The sequence below is a fragment of the Leopardus geoffroyi genome, chromosome C3, assembly GCF_018350155.1.
Source record: "Leopardus geoffroyi isolate Oge1 chromosome C3, O.geoffroyi_Oge1_pat1.0, whole genome shotgun sequence".
Taxonomy (NCBI): domain Eukaryota; kingdom Metazoa; phylum Chordata; class Mammalia; order Carnivora; family Felidae; genus Leopardus; species Leopardus geoffroyi.
The window spans coordinates 2,440,097-2,454,969 of record NC_059338.1 but is presented as its reverse complement, the minus strand read 5'-3'; the positions used below and the strand labels follow the sequence as shown (position 1 = coordinate 2,454,969).

General features: G+C 62.5%; 1 protein-coding gene across 4 annotated transcripts in view; it reads left to right on the top strand.

The window, feature by feature from the left end:
• Window positions 1–1,737: 1,737 nt before the first annotated feature.
• Window positions 1,738–14,873, top strand: part of SH2D2A (SH2 domain containing 2A) — a 15,808-nt gene continuing 2,672 nt past the window's right edge. For 2 of the 4 annotated variants that reach the window (XM_045454585.1, XM_045454586.1), the window contains exons 1-8: window positions 1,738–1,882; window positions 2,390–2,550; window positions 3,267–3,448; window positions 4,366–4,455; window positions 4,596–4,764; window positions 8,187–8,330; window positions 8,561–8,866; window positions 10,387–10,558. In XM_045454585.1, coding sequence (XP_045310541.1) covers window positions 1,849–1,882; window positions 2,390–2,550; window positions 3,267–3,448; window positions 4,366–4,455; window positions 4,596–4,764; window positions 8,187–8,330; window positions 8,561–8,866; window positions 10,387–10,554 — 1,254 coding nt within the window. In that variant the 5' untranslated portion in view covers window positions 1,738–1,848 and the 3' untranslated portion in view covers window positions 10,555–10,558. Of the gene's footprint in view, window positions 1,883–2,389; window positions 2,551–3,266; window positions 3,449–4,365; window positions 4,456–4,595; window positions 4,765–8,186; window positions 8,331–8,560; window positions 8,867–10,386; window positions 10,559–11,032; window positions 11,530–14,873 lie in introns of those variants that run through there. The other 2 variants (XM_045454584.1, XM_045454587.1) reach the window with 2 other exon arrangements.

Sequence of the window (14,873 nt, the reverse complement as noted above, 5' to 3'; positions counted from 1 at the left end):
AGTGTTGAGGCCCACCCGGGGGCCGGTCTGCATTTGGACAGAGCTGGGTCCGCTGCACCTGCGTCCACCAGCCAGCGCCTCTAGCCGGGCCCAGGCCTCCAAAGAGCGTGGGAGTGAGTCCATTTGAGAGGTGAAAAATGCTTCCCTTGCGATCATCACAAAGCGCACCAGAGCGGGGGGGGGCAGGGTTTCCAGAACTGGGCTGTGCCGAGCAGAATTCCAGACGTGCGGCGGGACACAGAGCAGAGCCCTGCCGTTTGACGGGGTCGTGCGGGGCTCGCCCCCACCGCCCGGTCATCACAGCAAAATGAGGGGTCTGGGGAAGAGGCCGTTCGGGCACCTCTCGGCCTCACTCCCAACCCCTGGGGCTGGGCCCGAGGGGAAGGCGATAGCGTTTCGGGAAGGGGAGAAGGCCTTGGAGTGTGTGCACGTGCGGGCCAGCGGGGACGGCAGGGACAGCGCCCCTGCCCAGAGCTGCTGGCCAAGTAGCTCTTCCGGCTTCAGGCCAGGTGTCCAAACTCCTTCCTGGGCACAGGGCAGCATTTCATCCGGCAGCACGAACTGCTGCGGGGGGCCCCCCAGCCAGCCCCCGCTCCGCCCCGCGCACCTCGCCGTTCCCTTCTTATACGCATTCGCACACACCCGTGCCTCTTCTAGAAACATCTCTGCCCACCTTCCTCCCCCCACTCACCCTCCACGACTCAGCTCCTCCTCCTCCTCTTCTGATACCCCCCCCCGGCACACACGCGCACCAGGCCGGCCGGGCACCCGTTGCACCAGCCCGCGCCAGTCTCTCGCCACCAGAAGAATCTGTTGGCAGGCCCGTCCGCCCCACCTGGCCTCTGGAGGCAAGATCCTTTTTTTCCCTCTGGGTTCCCGGCCCCAGGAGCAGTGCCTGGCACTTAGTCAGGGACTGTTGGCTTAAACCGCGGCGAAATGGGTAAGAAGGTCTAGTTTCTGATCCCAGCTTCTGAGACATCTGGCCACGGCACTTCTCTGAGCCTCAGTTTGCCCTTCTGGAAAATGCGCGTAACATTCCCCGTCCCTTTGAGGATCAAATGAGAGAGAAATGGGATTGGTCCTCTGGTGTGGAAGGAGGTGTCGGCACAGCGGGAGTTTAAGACAACAGCTCACAATGTGGCCGGCAATCAAGACGTGTGGAGTTGGAGGAAAGTCTTCCTGCCTCCTCCAGGACGGCCTGGTCTGGCCCTAATCCAGATTCGTTAGCTGCTGGAAGGTGAAGCCAGGCCCCTCCCCTCCGCCACCCGTCTCGCAGATTCCATATGACCTCAGAAAGTCCTTCCAGAAGTCTGACCCGCATCCTTCCGTAGCAGCCCTGCCTCCCTCCACTCATATGTCCTAAGAGCAAACTCCGGAGTACAAACCTCCGAGGAGCCCAAAGCCCAGGCACCTAATTAGAGCTCATCCTGCTGAGGTTGACATCCACAATTGCCACTGCTCGTAACAGAAGCTGAGAGAGAGACAGGGAGAGAGAGACAGGGAGAGAGAGAGAGAGAGAGAAGGGAGTCCCAGTCTGGAGTGAGGGGGTGGAGGAAGAAACAGGCGGTTTCAAGGTCAGACGACGGTAAGGACTTCCCAACACCCAAGCCCAGAATGACACAAATACCGCCACACCACCACCAGGTTCAGCTGCCTGGCTTCCGGGGGAGGGACAAGTGTCTCACGGCTTTCCATGACGTGGGTCCCCTGCCAGGGCTAGGGCTGTGGGTGAGGCGACATTTCCTGCCGTCGGGGGCCGGGTGACGGAGATGAGTTGCTGAGTGTGCACATCTCCGGGGAGCATATACACATCTCGTGCTCCGGGGGCTCCCTTCTCAGGCTGCCCCCATGGAGCCCCCTCTGGCCCAGATATGCCCCCAAGGTAAGTGCGAGGCCGGGGACCGTGAGGGGAGGGACATCAAGACCCCCTCACCCCTGCTGTCCCCAGGCCAGAACCTGCAGGGCCGGCTGGCAGGGCGCCCACAACCCCCTCTCCTTGGCCGGGGCTCCAGTCCACTCAGCCCGGGGGGACACAGGTAGCAGCGTCTACGGGGTGCTTCTTAGAGAGGACGGGTGCAGAGGAGAACCCGGGCCAGGAGGCAGGTGGTCCTGGGCCATAAAGACACGGCTCTGCCCTGAGGAGATGCGCCACCCCCCACCCAGCACTGTGGCACTTCCGGACCATCAGGAGGCCCCCTGGCTTCCCAGTCCTGTCTCCCTGGCCGGTGGGCACCTCCTTGTCTCCCTACCCTCCCCCACCTCAGAGACCCCCTGTGGTCCCGCCTGCATTTCTGCTCCCATGACTGTCCCCGTCTGTCCTCCAGATCCTTGGTCAGAGGCACGCAGGGCCCTCACTGAGAAACCCCAGCTTCCCTCTTTGCGCTAACAGGAAGTCGCGAAGCCCCTGCTGCTGCCTTCAACACCTTCCAGAGGGTGGAATTGCCCCACAGGAGCCGCTGCGGCCTGAGCGTGTCTCAGGGGCCCGGGCTCCGGGCCCCGAAGGCTGAGGAGGCCCAGCCCAGCCCCAGGGTCCCCGCTGTCCGTGCCGTGGTGAGTGGGAGCCAGGCTGACACATCTTCCTCACCGGCTCCCATCCCCCCAGTGACCTGGGGCCACCCATGGACGGGGGAGGGAGAGGGGATGGGGAGCACCTCCGTCATGCTTATGCGCTATATTGCCCCCTCACTGTTCCTCTGTCCCTGGGAAGCTCGGCCTGAGTCCGCAGGTAGCCAGGGTGCAGGGAACCGGGTCCCGGAAACAGGCATCCGCGTCTCTGGCCGTGGCCTCCGTCCGCCCGGCGCATCTCTCTCTCAGTCCCTCTCACCCACCAGGACATTAGGAAATCCTCCCTGCGGACCGGCCCAGCCCCTCCTGCAGGAGGCCGAGCCCTCCCTCCTTCCATCCTCTGGGTGGTTGGCCAGGAGCATCACCTCCTTTCATCCCACGGGCCAGGGAATGACTTCCTGGTCTTCTCGAAGGTCTCACATCCGTTTATGCACAACCCGTCAGCTCCCAGCTACTGGATGAGAGGCCCTCGGGGGGCCGGAGGGAAGGGGAAGGAGACCCTCTGGAAACCAAAGCAGGTGTTGCCGAAGGAGAGTGTTACGCTAGGCCTTGAGAAGCACTTTCTGGGTGATCATAGCATAAAATAGGCAGCGGGGATAGAGAGCAGGGGTGAGGATGAGAAAGTGGCAGCTGGCTTGGAGTCAGGAGAAAGCCCACTAATCGCGGCTACTTCGTCCTCCTTGAACTTTCCCCTGTTCCAGGCCTGTCCTCAACCCCCAGGGCCTGCCTCCAGCCCAGACACTGAGAAGGCTGAAGAGGTGCCTGGGGAAGGCGGCCAGTCCCTGCAGGCCGAGACCCGGGCTTGGTTCCAGAAGACCCAGGCCCACTGGCTCCTGCAGCGCGGGGCGGCGCCCCCCTGGTTCCATGGCTTCATCACCCGGAGGTGAGTCATGGGGAGGAAACCGGCCCAGAGACGCGCGGGACGTGCGCCGGGCCCCGGGCGGTCGGGAGTCCGTGGAGGCTACAAGTCCACGGATGAGTCCTGGAGGCTCCCAGGCCATTCTCTAGGGCATCTGTCCTGGGAGGGGGGGCTCACTGGAGAGGCTGCAGCCCCCCCACTTTGTGCCTCAGCCTCCTGCCCCCGTGGTTCCCCCCCCCCCCGCCCCCACCACTGTCTCCCAGGGTCTCAGCCCCTCCCTCCTCAGCTTCTCAACTTTGCCTTCTCTCCCCCCCCAGCCCCTCCCTCCTCAGCTTCTCAACTTTGCCTCTCCTGCATCTTTGGGGGCCTCCTCTGGTTCAGCTGGTGACTCCTGAAATCTACAAGTCTGGGGGCGCCTGGGTGACTCGGTCGGTGAACCATCTGACTTGGGCTCAGGTCACCATGGCTCATGAGTTCAAGCCGGGCATCAGGCTCTGTGCTGACAACTCAGAGCCTGGAGCCTACTTCAGCCTGTGTCTCCCTCTCTCTCTGCCCCTCCCCCACTCGTGCAGGCGCGCGCGCGCTCGCGCTCTCTCTCTCTCTCTCTCTTTCTCTCAAAAATAATCATTAAAAAAAACATTGAAACCTACAAGTCTGTTACCACCCCACCCCAGCGCCTCCAGGCTGCCCTCCAGGGTGAGGCCTGAGGAGGATGCAGGGCCGGGAGTTCCCTCCCCCCAACGCCCCCCCCCCCCATCCCTGCCCCGGGCGGGACGCCGGCCCGTTTTCTCCAGTCCCTGGCGCGTGGGAGCAGAGCCGCGTCCTCTCTGCCACCTGCACCCTTCTCCCGCCACTTCCGCCTGCTTGGCTGGGGGCTGGGGTCGCCCTCGAGAGCCCGAGACAGGTGTGAGGCTGACCAGCGTCTCCCCCATCGCCCACAGGGAGGCCGAGAGGCTGCTGGAGCCCAAGCCTGAGGGATGCTACTTGGTGCGGTTCAGCGAGAGCGCCGTGACCTTTGTGCTGACTTACAGGTGAAGGGCAGGGTTCGCGCCAGGTGGCCCAGGGGCGGGGCTTCGGCGGGGGCGGGGCGGGCTGGGTGAGCGGGTCGGACGGAGAGGGCAGGGGCGGGAGGCCGGGCCTGGGTGGCTCTGACCCCACGGGCACCCGCCAGGAGCCGGACTTGCTGCCGCCACTTCCTGCTGTCCCAGCTCGGGGACGGGCGCCACGTGGTGCTGGGCGAGGACAGCGCCCACGCGCGGCTGCCGGACCTGCTGCGGCACTACACCGTGTGCCCGCTCAGCCCCTACGGGGAGACGCTCAGCGAACCCCTGGCCCGCCAGGTACGCCCCGACCCTGGCCCCGGGGGACCCAGGCTGCAGGAGCCGCCTCCTCGGGACCCACGACCCAGCCATAGGCCCTTTGCCCACATGCGTCCCGGGGAATCCCTTGGAGCAGGATGAGTGCTGGAGGAGGGTCCCTGAGGGACAGCAAGCAGGCACAGGGGTCCTTGGTGTTGTCAGGGGCCTATTTACTGAGCTCCTGGCTTGCACCAGCCGCTCACAGGCCCTGAAAATAGAACCATGGACGACGCAGAAGGGCCTCAAACCCACAAAGCTCACTTAGCAGCAGCAAGGACGGCTGCAGCACAGCAATCGGGTGCGATGACAGGGGACATGCAGAGTGGGGTGATCCTGGGCTCACTTGGGGGGGACCGTGTCAGGGAGTGCCTCCCTGAGGGGGCTCGGGCAGTTCCGGGGACCACCGTGTGCCAGGCCGCGGCCTGGGCACCGGGAACCCAGCAGAAAAATCCAGCAGAAACAAAGTGACCAAAACGGCCCTGCCTTCTGGAACTTCCAGTCTAGCGAGGAGATAGTCATCACATAGGACAGAGAAACAGATCATCCATAATATGTCCAGTAGGAGAAATGCATGCCGAGAAGACAAGCAGCAGGGGGACCTGGGGGGCTCAGTGGGTTAAGTGTCCAACTTGGGCTCAGGTCATGATCTCACTCGCGGTTTGTGGGTTTGAGCCCCGTGTCAGGCTCTGGGCTGACAGCTCGGGGCCCGCAGCCTGCTTCGGATTCTGTGTCTCCCTCTCTCTCTCCCCCTCTTTCTGTCTCTCTCTCTTTCGAAAAAAAAATAAATACACACTAATAATTTTTTTTATTTAAAAAAAAAGACAGGGCATAACAGGGTGGGGGCTATTTTACAGAGGGACATCAGGTCAGGCGGCTCTGGTAAGGGGACATTTGAATGGGGCCTGGATGAAGTCAGGGAAGGAGCCATGCAGACAACTAGAGGGAAAACATGCTAGGCAGAAGGAACAGCAGGTGCAAAGGCCCTGAGGTAGGAGGATGCCTGATGTGTGTGAGGAAGAGTGAGAACAGTCAGTGAGGTAGGAGGTGAGACCAGAGAAGTGAAAGAAGGGGGCCCTGCAGACTCTCATACGGATTTCAGATTTTATGCTGAGAGAGGTGAGGTGGCACCGAGCAGTTACAACCTGAGGAGTGACACGAGCTGGCAAGTTTGGGGGTGGGGGGGTGGTATTCGGGGACCAGACAGAGGCCACTACAATCCTTCAGATGAGCTGAGGGCAGCCTGGATGAGGGGGGTAAGAGGCTGAGGGGTGAGGAGGTGGAACGCAGAGTGCGTTTTGAAGGTGGAGTTGACAGTTTTTGCAGGATTGGTTGGGGAGCGTGAGAAGCCGGCGTTGTCTCTGAGCAAACCCCGAGAGGCGGGGCAGAGCCGGAGTTCAGTTCCACCTGCACAGTCCGAGACCTTGATCTACATCCAAATGGGGATGTGGAGGGGCGCCTGGCCGGCTCAGTCAGTGGAGCTTGTGACTCTTGGTCCTGGGGTCGAGTCCGAGCCTCACGTTGGGCATAGAGTTTACTTTAAAAAAATGGGGAGGGGGGGGCGCCTGGGTGGCTCAGGAGGTCAGGCGTCCAACTCTTTGATTTCAGCTCAAGTCACGATCTCACGGAGGCACTGAGATCAAGCCTGAGTCAGGCTTGTAGTGACAGGGTGGAGCCTGCCTGAGATTCTCTCTCCCTCTCTCTGCCTCTCCCCGCTGGCACTCGCATGCTTGCTCACGCTCTCCAAAGAATTAAACGTTTTATTATTTATTTTTTTAATGTTTATTTACTTGACAAGGAGAGAGGAGGGGAGGGGCAGAGAGAGAGAGAGACACAAACACAGAATCCGAAGCAGACTCCAGGCTCAGCACAGAGACCGACGCAGGGCTCGAACCCACAGATCTCGAGATCATGACCTGAGCCCAAGTCGGACGCTCAACTGACTGAGCCCCCCAGGCGCCCCAGAAATAAATGTTTTAAATATTAAAATAAATAAATAAAGCCGTCAGGAAGGGTGAAATCTCACTAGAGAATGAGCAGAGGTGGAAAAGAAAGGAATACCAAGTCTCCAGCACTTAGAGCTTTGCACAAATGAGGGCAAAGCTACAAAGAAAATTGAGATGGAGAGACGGGCGGTGGGGGGGTGGGGGGACCAGGGGCGTGTGATGCACTGGAGGCCAAGCAAAGAGAACGTCTCAAGGAAGAGCCGTGCAGGTGGGTCCCGTGTTGACCACTGGACTTAGTCAGAAGGAGCTCCCTGGTGGCCTGGACACAGTTTCTCGGGGTCCCGACTGGAGTCAGTTCAAGGAAGTGTGCCCCATGGGCCTGCGCCGGGCCGTCGAGTCCTGTGTGGAACTTCACGGGGAGTGGCAGAGGCCGTGACCCCCAGCAGTGGGAACAGGGTGCAGGGAACTCTGGAGGTGAGGGAGCCAGCCGAAGCTGAGGAGCCAAAGGCAGAGCTCTAGGAACCGAACCACCCACCGGCACTCCCGTTCTCTGGACTTTGGACTTTATCTGGGAGTGACGGGGTGACCACCAAAGGATTGCCCCGGGGGGGGGGGGACTTCTTTAGCTCAGGCTGCCCTCGGAGAGAAGAATGGGTTGGCAGGGCAAGATGAGACAGGGCAGGACCTAGGAGGCCGGAGCTGGTGAGTGGCTGCGGCATGCAGAGAGGGGTGCACATGCGGAGATGCTGAGGCGGTGGAAGGAGCAAGGCCTGTGCTCCATTAGGTGTGGGGGGTGCTGGCTCCCCAAATGCTGTCCCAGCAGCAGGGTGGGGGTGCCGCTTTTGAGTCATAAAGGGAATGCAGAGAGAGGAGGGGGCTGAGGCAGGGAAGGGGGATTCTGATGTTTGAACACGCACTTGGTGGATTGCAGAAGCATGAGACAAGCTGTGGCCTAAGCCTCTCAAAGCCGTGGGCATGAGGAGAGCCCGGGCTCTTAGGAACCCAGGGCTGAATTGCTGAGCTAAAGCACAGCTGCCATGGGAGGGAACCTTCCCACAGTAAGACGCATCTCCCTGGAGGCGGTCTCCCTGCCCCTAAAATACATAGCTTAAACCTCCATAAAGTACTCGTCCGACACCTGCAGGATAAACACAGGCCTGGCAGTCTTGGAGGCTGGAAATTTTCAGGCTAAAGACTTGCGAAGCCTTGTTGCATTTTTGCAACCACAGGCACAAATGGAGACGGGCCTGGCCCTGCGTTGCAGGCAGAGTTAACGTCAATGCCAAAGCTACTTTCCCCCCGTTGGACCCCTTGCCATCTCCATTCCCTGTTCCTCACCCAGGGAACCCAGCCACCCCAAATTTCTGTCCCCCTCCCCCCCACATCCTCCACTAGCACCTGCCCACCCGCCAGCCCGCCAGCCCTCCGGCACCGAGTCCCTGAGGTCTCCTCCTTTCCCAGCAGACTCCTGAGCCTGCAGGACTTTCCCTAAGCCTTGAAATGTCAGACTCGGGAACAAAAATCCACCCTCAGTACAGCACCATCGTCAAAAAGTCGCCGAACGCAGGCCCCACGCGGAAGGAGGGCGCCGGGGAGCGGAAGGAGGTACTGCGCTGGAGGGGTGCCCCAGGGGAAGGGGGTTGGGGCAAGGGAAGGGGGCGGCGTGGGGGCGGGGCCTACGGGCGGGGCCCGCGACTGTGGGCGGGGCCTACGGGCGGGGCCCGCGGCTGTGGGCGGGGCCTGCTGGGACTCGGGCCCCCGCCTCCGCCCGCCTGGGTTGCTCTAACGCCCCCTCCCCCCATCCCACCCCACCGCGGCCTGGCCTTCGCTCCCAGCCTCCCCAGCCGCCCAGGCCCAAGCCTCCCGTGCCCGCCAAGCCCCAGCTGCCCCCCGAAGTCTACACAAGCCCGGCTCCGAGGCCCCGCCCGGTCCCGCCCCCCAAGCCCTCCAACCGCATCTACCACGAGCCTGACGAACCCATCGCCTTCTACGCCATGGGCCGGGGGAGCCCCGGGGAGGCCCCCGGCAACGTCTATGCCGAGGTGGAGGCGCAGCTGGCGCCGGGGTCTGGGGGCCCGCCCTGCGCCCTCGCGCACCCTGCCCTGCGGAAGTGCCGCTCCAGGCCTGTTCCCCGAAACCAGGTAAAGGGGTGCCCGGAGAAGGCGGGCCGCAGGGGGCGGGGGCCCCCGAAAACCAGACTGAGGACGGGGGCAAAGGGGCTCAGGTGGTGCCGGGGTCAGGGTGAAGTCAGAGGCCTCAGGCGACGGGGGAAAGGCCGAGGCGGGGGCTGCCAGCGGCCCTTTCCCAGGCCCAGAGTGGCTCCTGCCGGGACGGCGTCCCCTTTGTCAACCCCTCCACTTCTCGGAGGAAATAGGGGCTCAGGCCCCGCCTCAGCCTTCCCGCCGCCCCCCCCCCCCCCCCCCGCCAGCCTACCCGTCTCACCCACCCAGTGCCTCCCACGTGTTCCCCACTGTGCCCCGAATCTTGACTCCAACCATCATCCCATCATCCTGGTTGGAACTTGGGCCTCTCTGGCCCAGGCTCCCTCCCCCCAACCCCCCCAGCCCTGCCATTCTGAGTCCCTGGTGTCAATTCAGAGGGAGCTCTGGGGAGAGACACCTGCACCCCTGCCCCTCCACACAGCCCTCTCTCCCTCCTCCCTCCCCCACCTCCCTGCCTTCTCTGGGGGTCTCAGTCCAGGGCGGTGTTAGACCCTCCGGCCACTCCGGCCCTCTCCCTGGGCCTCTGCCCCCTCCACAGGCCCCTCCCCACCCTCCCAGCTGGTGCCCCAGGCCTGCCTCAGCCCTTGAGCCTGTACCCCCGCATCCCCCACGGGGGGTGCTCCTGCTCAGCCCCCAAGAGCCCCACGGCCTCCTGAACTCCGCATAGCAACCGGCTCTCACCCTTCTCCCCAGATTGGCCCTCCTATACTTCCCATCGGACCGATGACTCTCCAGCCACCCGACTGTCCAGGCCAGGATCCCAGGGCTTCCCTAGACACCCCCTCCACACCACTACTCCTCATAAGCCACGGATTCCTGCTGGGTCCCTGTCCCCAGTTTCAGCCCCATCACCCCTCATCGCGATCTTCCAAGAGCTTCTTAACTGGTCTAACCACCAACCCTGCCACTTCCCATCCACTCTGTCCCAAGGAAGCCAGAAGGGTCTTGCTTAATCAGTCCGTGTGGCCCTCCACACTGGCGGAACAGGGGACCTCCTCCTCAGCCTTCCCGCCAGCTGCTGCGGACCTCCAGAGCTATTCCCGCCTCAGACCTAGTCATCCTTCCGGCCAGCTGGCCTGCTGCCTCCTACGCACTTCCCTGACCCCACTACAGAGGCATCCACTGTGCCTTCTAGCACCTGCCACTCATCACCTGGGAAGCCGTCTCCCCTCTTCCCCCCCCCCCCCCCGAGAGTGCACGCTCCCTGAAGGCAGGGGCTGGGACTCACTCAGCTGTGTCCTGAGTTCCAGCACAGTGCCTGGCACAGAGCAGGTGCTCAGGACATGGTTGCTGAAGGAATGAGAGGGGGTGAGAGCCTCTTCTCCGCAGGCCGACATCTGTTCCGACCAGACGACCAGACGATAGCCCTTGAGGCTTCAGGCGAGCCTGAGAGGCGGAGGGTAGAGGGTGTGACCTTGGGATCGCCCTTTTCTCCGCAGAATCCAGCTGGCCAGCAACTGCATTCTGAGAACTCTGTGACCGGACAAGGCCCTATCGTGCCCCACCAGACCCTGCCCCGCTGGGGGCACACCCTCCCCCACAAGTTTTCTAGACAGAGGACGGAGGACAGAAGCCAGGCGTTGCTTCCCCTGGGGCCTCCTCAGTAGCCCGGTGAGTCTGCGCCGGGGGAGGACAACCCGGGACCCCAGGTCCAGAGACCTTTGCACGCGGGGCACCCTTCTCAGGAAATGTGCACGGAACACACCGTGGGCGATCAGAGCCAGAAAGGGCCTCAGCCATCATCTATCGCAAAGATGGCAGAATGGTGTCATCTTGCGTGCCAACTGCAATCCATTGGTCGTGGCTGCCTAGGGCACCACGTTGGGAAGGATGCTAAGGTCAGGTCTGCACTCAGCAGAAAAGGGCACCGTGATTGATTAGTGATGTCTGCTACGGGCAGGGAGGCAGGAGCAGTGTCTCCGCTGCCCTTACAAATCTGGGCCAAGTTCCTCACTGCGCAGATGAGGAGACAAAGCCAGAGAGGGATAGCGACTTGGCCGAGGCCAAGGCCCAGAACCCAGGCTTCCTAGTTACCCCGTTTTGCACTCTGTTTCTTACCCCACATGCACTAACTCTTTTCCACAGGAAATGTCAGAGATTTCCTCAGATGGGAAACCTGGCTACTTCTGAGAATTCCACTGCATGGGGGCCTGGGTGCCGGCTCCCTCCCCCAAATCGCAGCTTAGCCGTGTTCCCTGGACAGGTCTGCCCCGCTCCGCCCTGCAAAGAAGCCTGGAGTTCAGAGGAGCAGGTGGCGAAGTCCCTTCCTCGTAGGGGCACACCCACTGGTTCCCTCCCCAGAGTCCCTGAGAATCCGGTGGCTCAGTGATCTCAGTGATCGGTGGTCCTCTGCGGAAGTGGGCGAGGCTGCTGGGCAAGGGCGGCCGCTGCCGCCCGCTGCCTCCCGCTGCCTGGCTTCTCCTGGAGTCTGATTTCCTTGGCCCTCTGAGCCTTTGAGGTCTGGGCCCTGGTCCAATGCTGCTGTTGTCTGAGGAATGGTTTGGCGAGAACAGATGTTAGAACTTGTTTGTTGATTCTTGTCTGGCTAATAAATCATCGCCAACCACCTCTCCCCACCGGGATCCAAGTAGCACACGCTCCTTCTGTCTGTCTCGGGCTCCCTCTCTGTCCTATTGTGGAGGGCAGGTGGTTCGAGCACCACTGCAGTGGGGGGGAGTGGGTCTGGGGTTTGAGAGACACCCGGGCAAGGGTCACAAATTGGGGGGCCGGGAGACTCCCGGGTAAGGGCCCACGGAGTGTTTTGTTCTTAGCAGGGCCGGGTAGGTAGCCAGGGGCAGAGGGGTGGCTGCGTCACTTGGGGGTGCCAGGAAATGAAGGGGGCAGGGGGGAGAGCGGTTGAGGGGTAGGCCCTGTACCCCCTTCCCCAGCCCCCCTGCCAAGCACAGGCCTGGGGAGGGGAGCGTGTGTTGGTGACCTGTGTATGTGAGCCCCTTAGGAGGATGGGGGGCCATGCAGTGGCTCTAAGGATCTCTTGTCCTCCCAGCCTCTTGGGCTCAGGCCTTGCCTCAGTCAGGACCCCATCCTGTCCCCTGCCCTCTTGTGAGGTTTCCTCTCCACTCCACCTCCCCACCCAGACTCACTCTGTCCCTCTCCCTCTGCCCTCTGCCCCTGCACGGCTCCACACCCTGGGCTTCAGCCTCCTGGAGGAATCTGCCACAGGCCACGTTCTTCTCTCAGACTGAGGGTCCTCTGAGGCAGGGCTCTGGGGACTCCGGGGTCCCACCGGGGCAGCCAGTTCTTACACTCATTCCTATGGGAGTTTAGTCAAGACAGTGCCTATCAGGGTCCCTCCTCCCGCCAAAGGCCCCACCGCCCGCCCCCACCTGCCAGGGGCCCAGAAACCCCCCAGACCCGTCCCCAAAGCGGTGCTCCCTAGGCCTGGGCGCCCGCCTGCCGCAGCCACACCCCACCCCCGCCCCCCAGCCTGGCACGGGCACCACCTCCGGTGACTGGTGAATTCTCCCCCTTTGCAGCCAGTGCTAATCAGCTTAAGGAGAGCTTCTGTTGCTGAGTCAACAGGGTTGGGGTTCCACTCCCTTCTGTCTGTGCTTCTCCAGAGCAGGGGGAGAGATGCCGAGGGAGGGGAGGGGAGGGCAGGGAGCAGATGTCTTTGCCAAAATCAGGGAGGGAGGCTGAAAGGGCAAGAAAGGTCTTGGATTAAACTCCGTGGGTGGGGGTGGGGGTGGGGGTGGGGAGAGGGCTTCTGGCTGACTCCGGGGCTGGGGGAGCCCCGCGCTGGGGGAGGCCGCAGAAGGAGGGGAGGCTCACTGCACAGCAGGAACTGGAAGTCGAGTCTGAATGTCCAGGGTGCGGGGTGCGGGGGGGAGGGGAGCAGAAATGCCTAGTGACCTCCCCCCCCCCCCCCCCCCGTGTCCCTGAAGGAACAAAGCAAGAGGGGACAGGGCGGGCCCCTGCGGAGCTCACCCTCCCTCAGCAGGTGGGTGGGAGGATCCCTAAGGCGGACGTGGGGAGAACCCTGGGTCTCTGTGCGAGCTGGCTGGTGGCCTGGGTCCTGTGCTGGCTGGTGGCGAGGCAGCCTTTCGAAGTGGAGAGAATGCTTCCCTCTTTGCAGGCAGGGCTGCGTCAGGTGGATGAGGCCCAGGTGGATGAGGCCGTGCAAGGGAAGGGCGCAGTGAAACAGGACTGCCTGGGCCCCAGGGAAGCCAGGCCCTTTGTGGCTGGTTTCTGGTTGTTTGCTGTTTGTTGGGTTTGGGGTGGTTTTGTTTTGTTTTGGTTCAACCCAATAGGAAAGCGAGGTCTGGAGAGGGGAGGTGACAGGGAGCTGGAGGCCGTCACACCCAGATCCGGCTATCCTGATCCAGTGCTCCCCTTGTATCAGGGGCCCCTCCCGGGTCAACAGATAAGGTCCCTGTCCTCCCAGGGGCTCCCGCTGCAGGCTCGGCCCTGACGAAGAAGGTGGGGAAGCCTCCCCTGCTCACCAGGACCGGCACCCCTGCTCATCCTGCTCACTCCACTCCTGCGCTGAGGCCTGGGGATGGAGAGGCCTCGTGCAGGGAAGGAGGGGGGGCGATTCCTGAAGCAGTTGCCCCCCCCTTGCCGGAGACACTGGCACCACAGGGGAAGGGCACCTCCCCAGTCACCCCATCCTCCCGCCCCCCTCTCCATACAGGGCCGCCTCTGGCTCAGTCCACCCAGAGTTGAGAGGACATTTACCCCGCCCCGCAGCCTCCATCAGGCCTCGCTGGGATCCCAGCAGAGGGCACAGCCTTCCCCTCCGGCCCTTTCGGCCCCAGGGCAGACCCGGCGGCTCTCCGGACCCTCCCTGTCCTCCTGTCTGCTCCCTCAGCTAACCCAGAACCCGCTCACTAAGGTGCCGGGAACTGGCAGCGGGGCAGGGGGTGAGTGGAGGTCACCACCGCGACCTCCTGGGTCCTGGGCCACAGCACAGCACCGCCCCCCCCCCCCCCCCCACCCAGGGAGGGCCAGTGGCGGCACCGCTGAGCCCCGCCCCCCACTACCCCGACAGCCCTAGAACGTCTGCCCCCTGGTGGCAGAGGAAGGGGAGGTCAGCAAGGCCAGGAGCACAGAGCGCTCCGGCAACCCTGCCGCCGCCCCAGGCCCCACAGGGCTTCCTGCAGCCCCTCCGCCTGCCGCAGCGCCTCCGCACCCCTGCCGCCCAGCGCCCCGCAGCTGCTGGTAGTCAAGGACTTGAGGTTCCTGGGCTCTGCTCCCCTGGTGCGTGCGACACTGCACCCCGGGCTTAGCCCCGGGGGCTCTGGTGGCCCCCCGGGGCCTGTCTGGACCCACTCAGACCAAAGCCTTTGCCCTCCTCCCGTTGATTCATCAGAACTCGAGGCTACTGCCTGTGGGAAGCCTTCCCAGGTGAGGACTGTTTCTAACCTGTCAGTATTTCTCATGGTGACCAGGAAATCCCAACCACCAAATAAAAGGTCGTCAGTGGTAGGACTAAAAAGTGGCTTTAAAAGACGTGGCCCAAGGGGCGCCTCGGTGGCTCAGTTGGTTAAGCGTCCAACTCTTCATTTCCGTTCATGATCTCACGGTTCATGAGTTCGAGCCCTGTGTGGGGCTCTGTATGGACAGTACGGAGCCTGCTTGGGATTCTCTCTCCCTCTCTCTGCCCCTCCCCCACTCGCTCACTTGCACTCTCTCAAAATAAACATTAAAAAAATAATAGGGGCGTCTGGGTGGTTCAGTCAGTTAAGCGTCTGACTTCGGCTCAGGTCATGACCTCGGGGTTCATGAGTTCGAGCCCCGCATCAGGCTCCGTGCTGACAGCTGGGAGCCTGGAGCCTGCTTCGGATTCTGTGTCTGCCTTTCTCTCTACCCCTTGCCCACTCACACTCTTGTCTCTCTCTCTCTCCCTCTCTAAAACAAACATTAAAAAATTTTGTTTTAATAAAAAATTTAAAAACTGGCCCAAGAC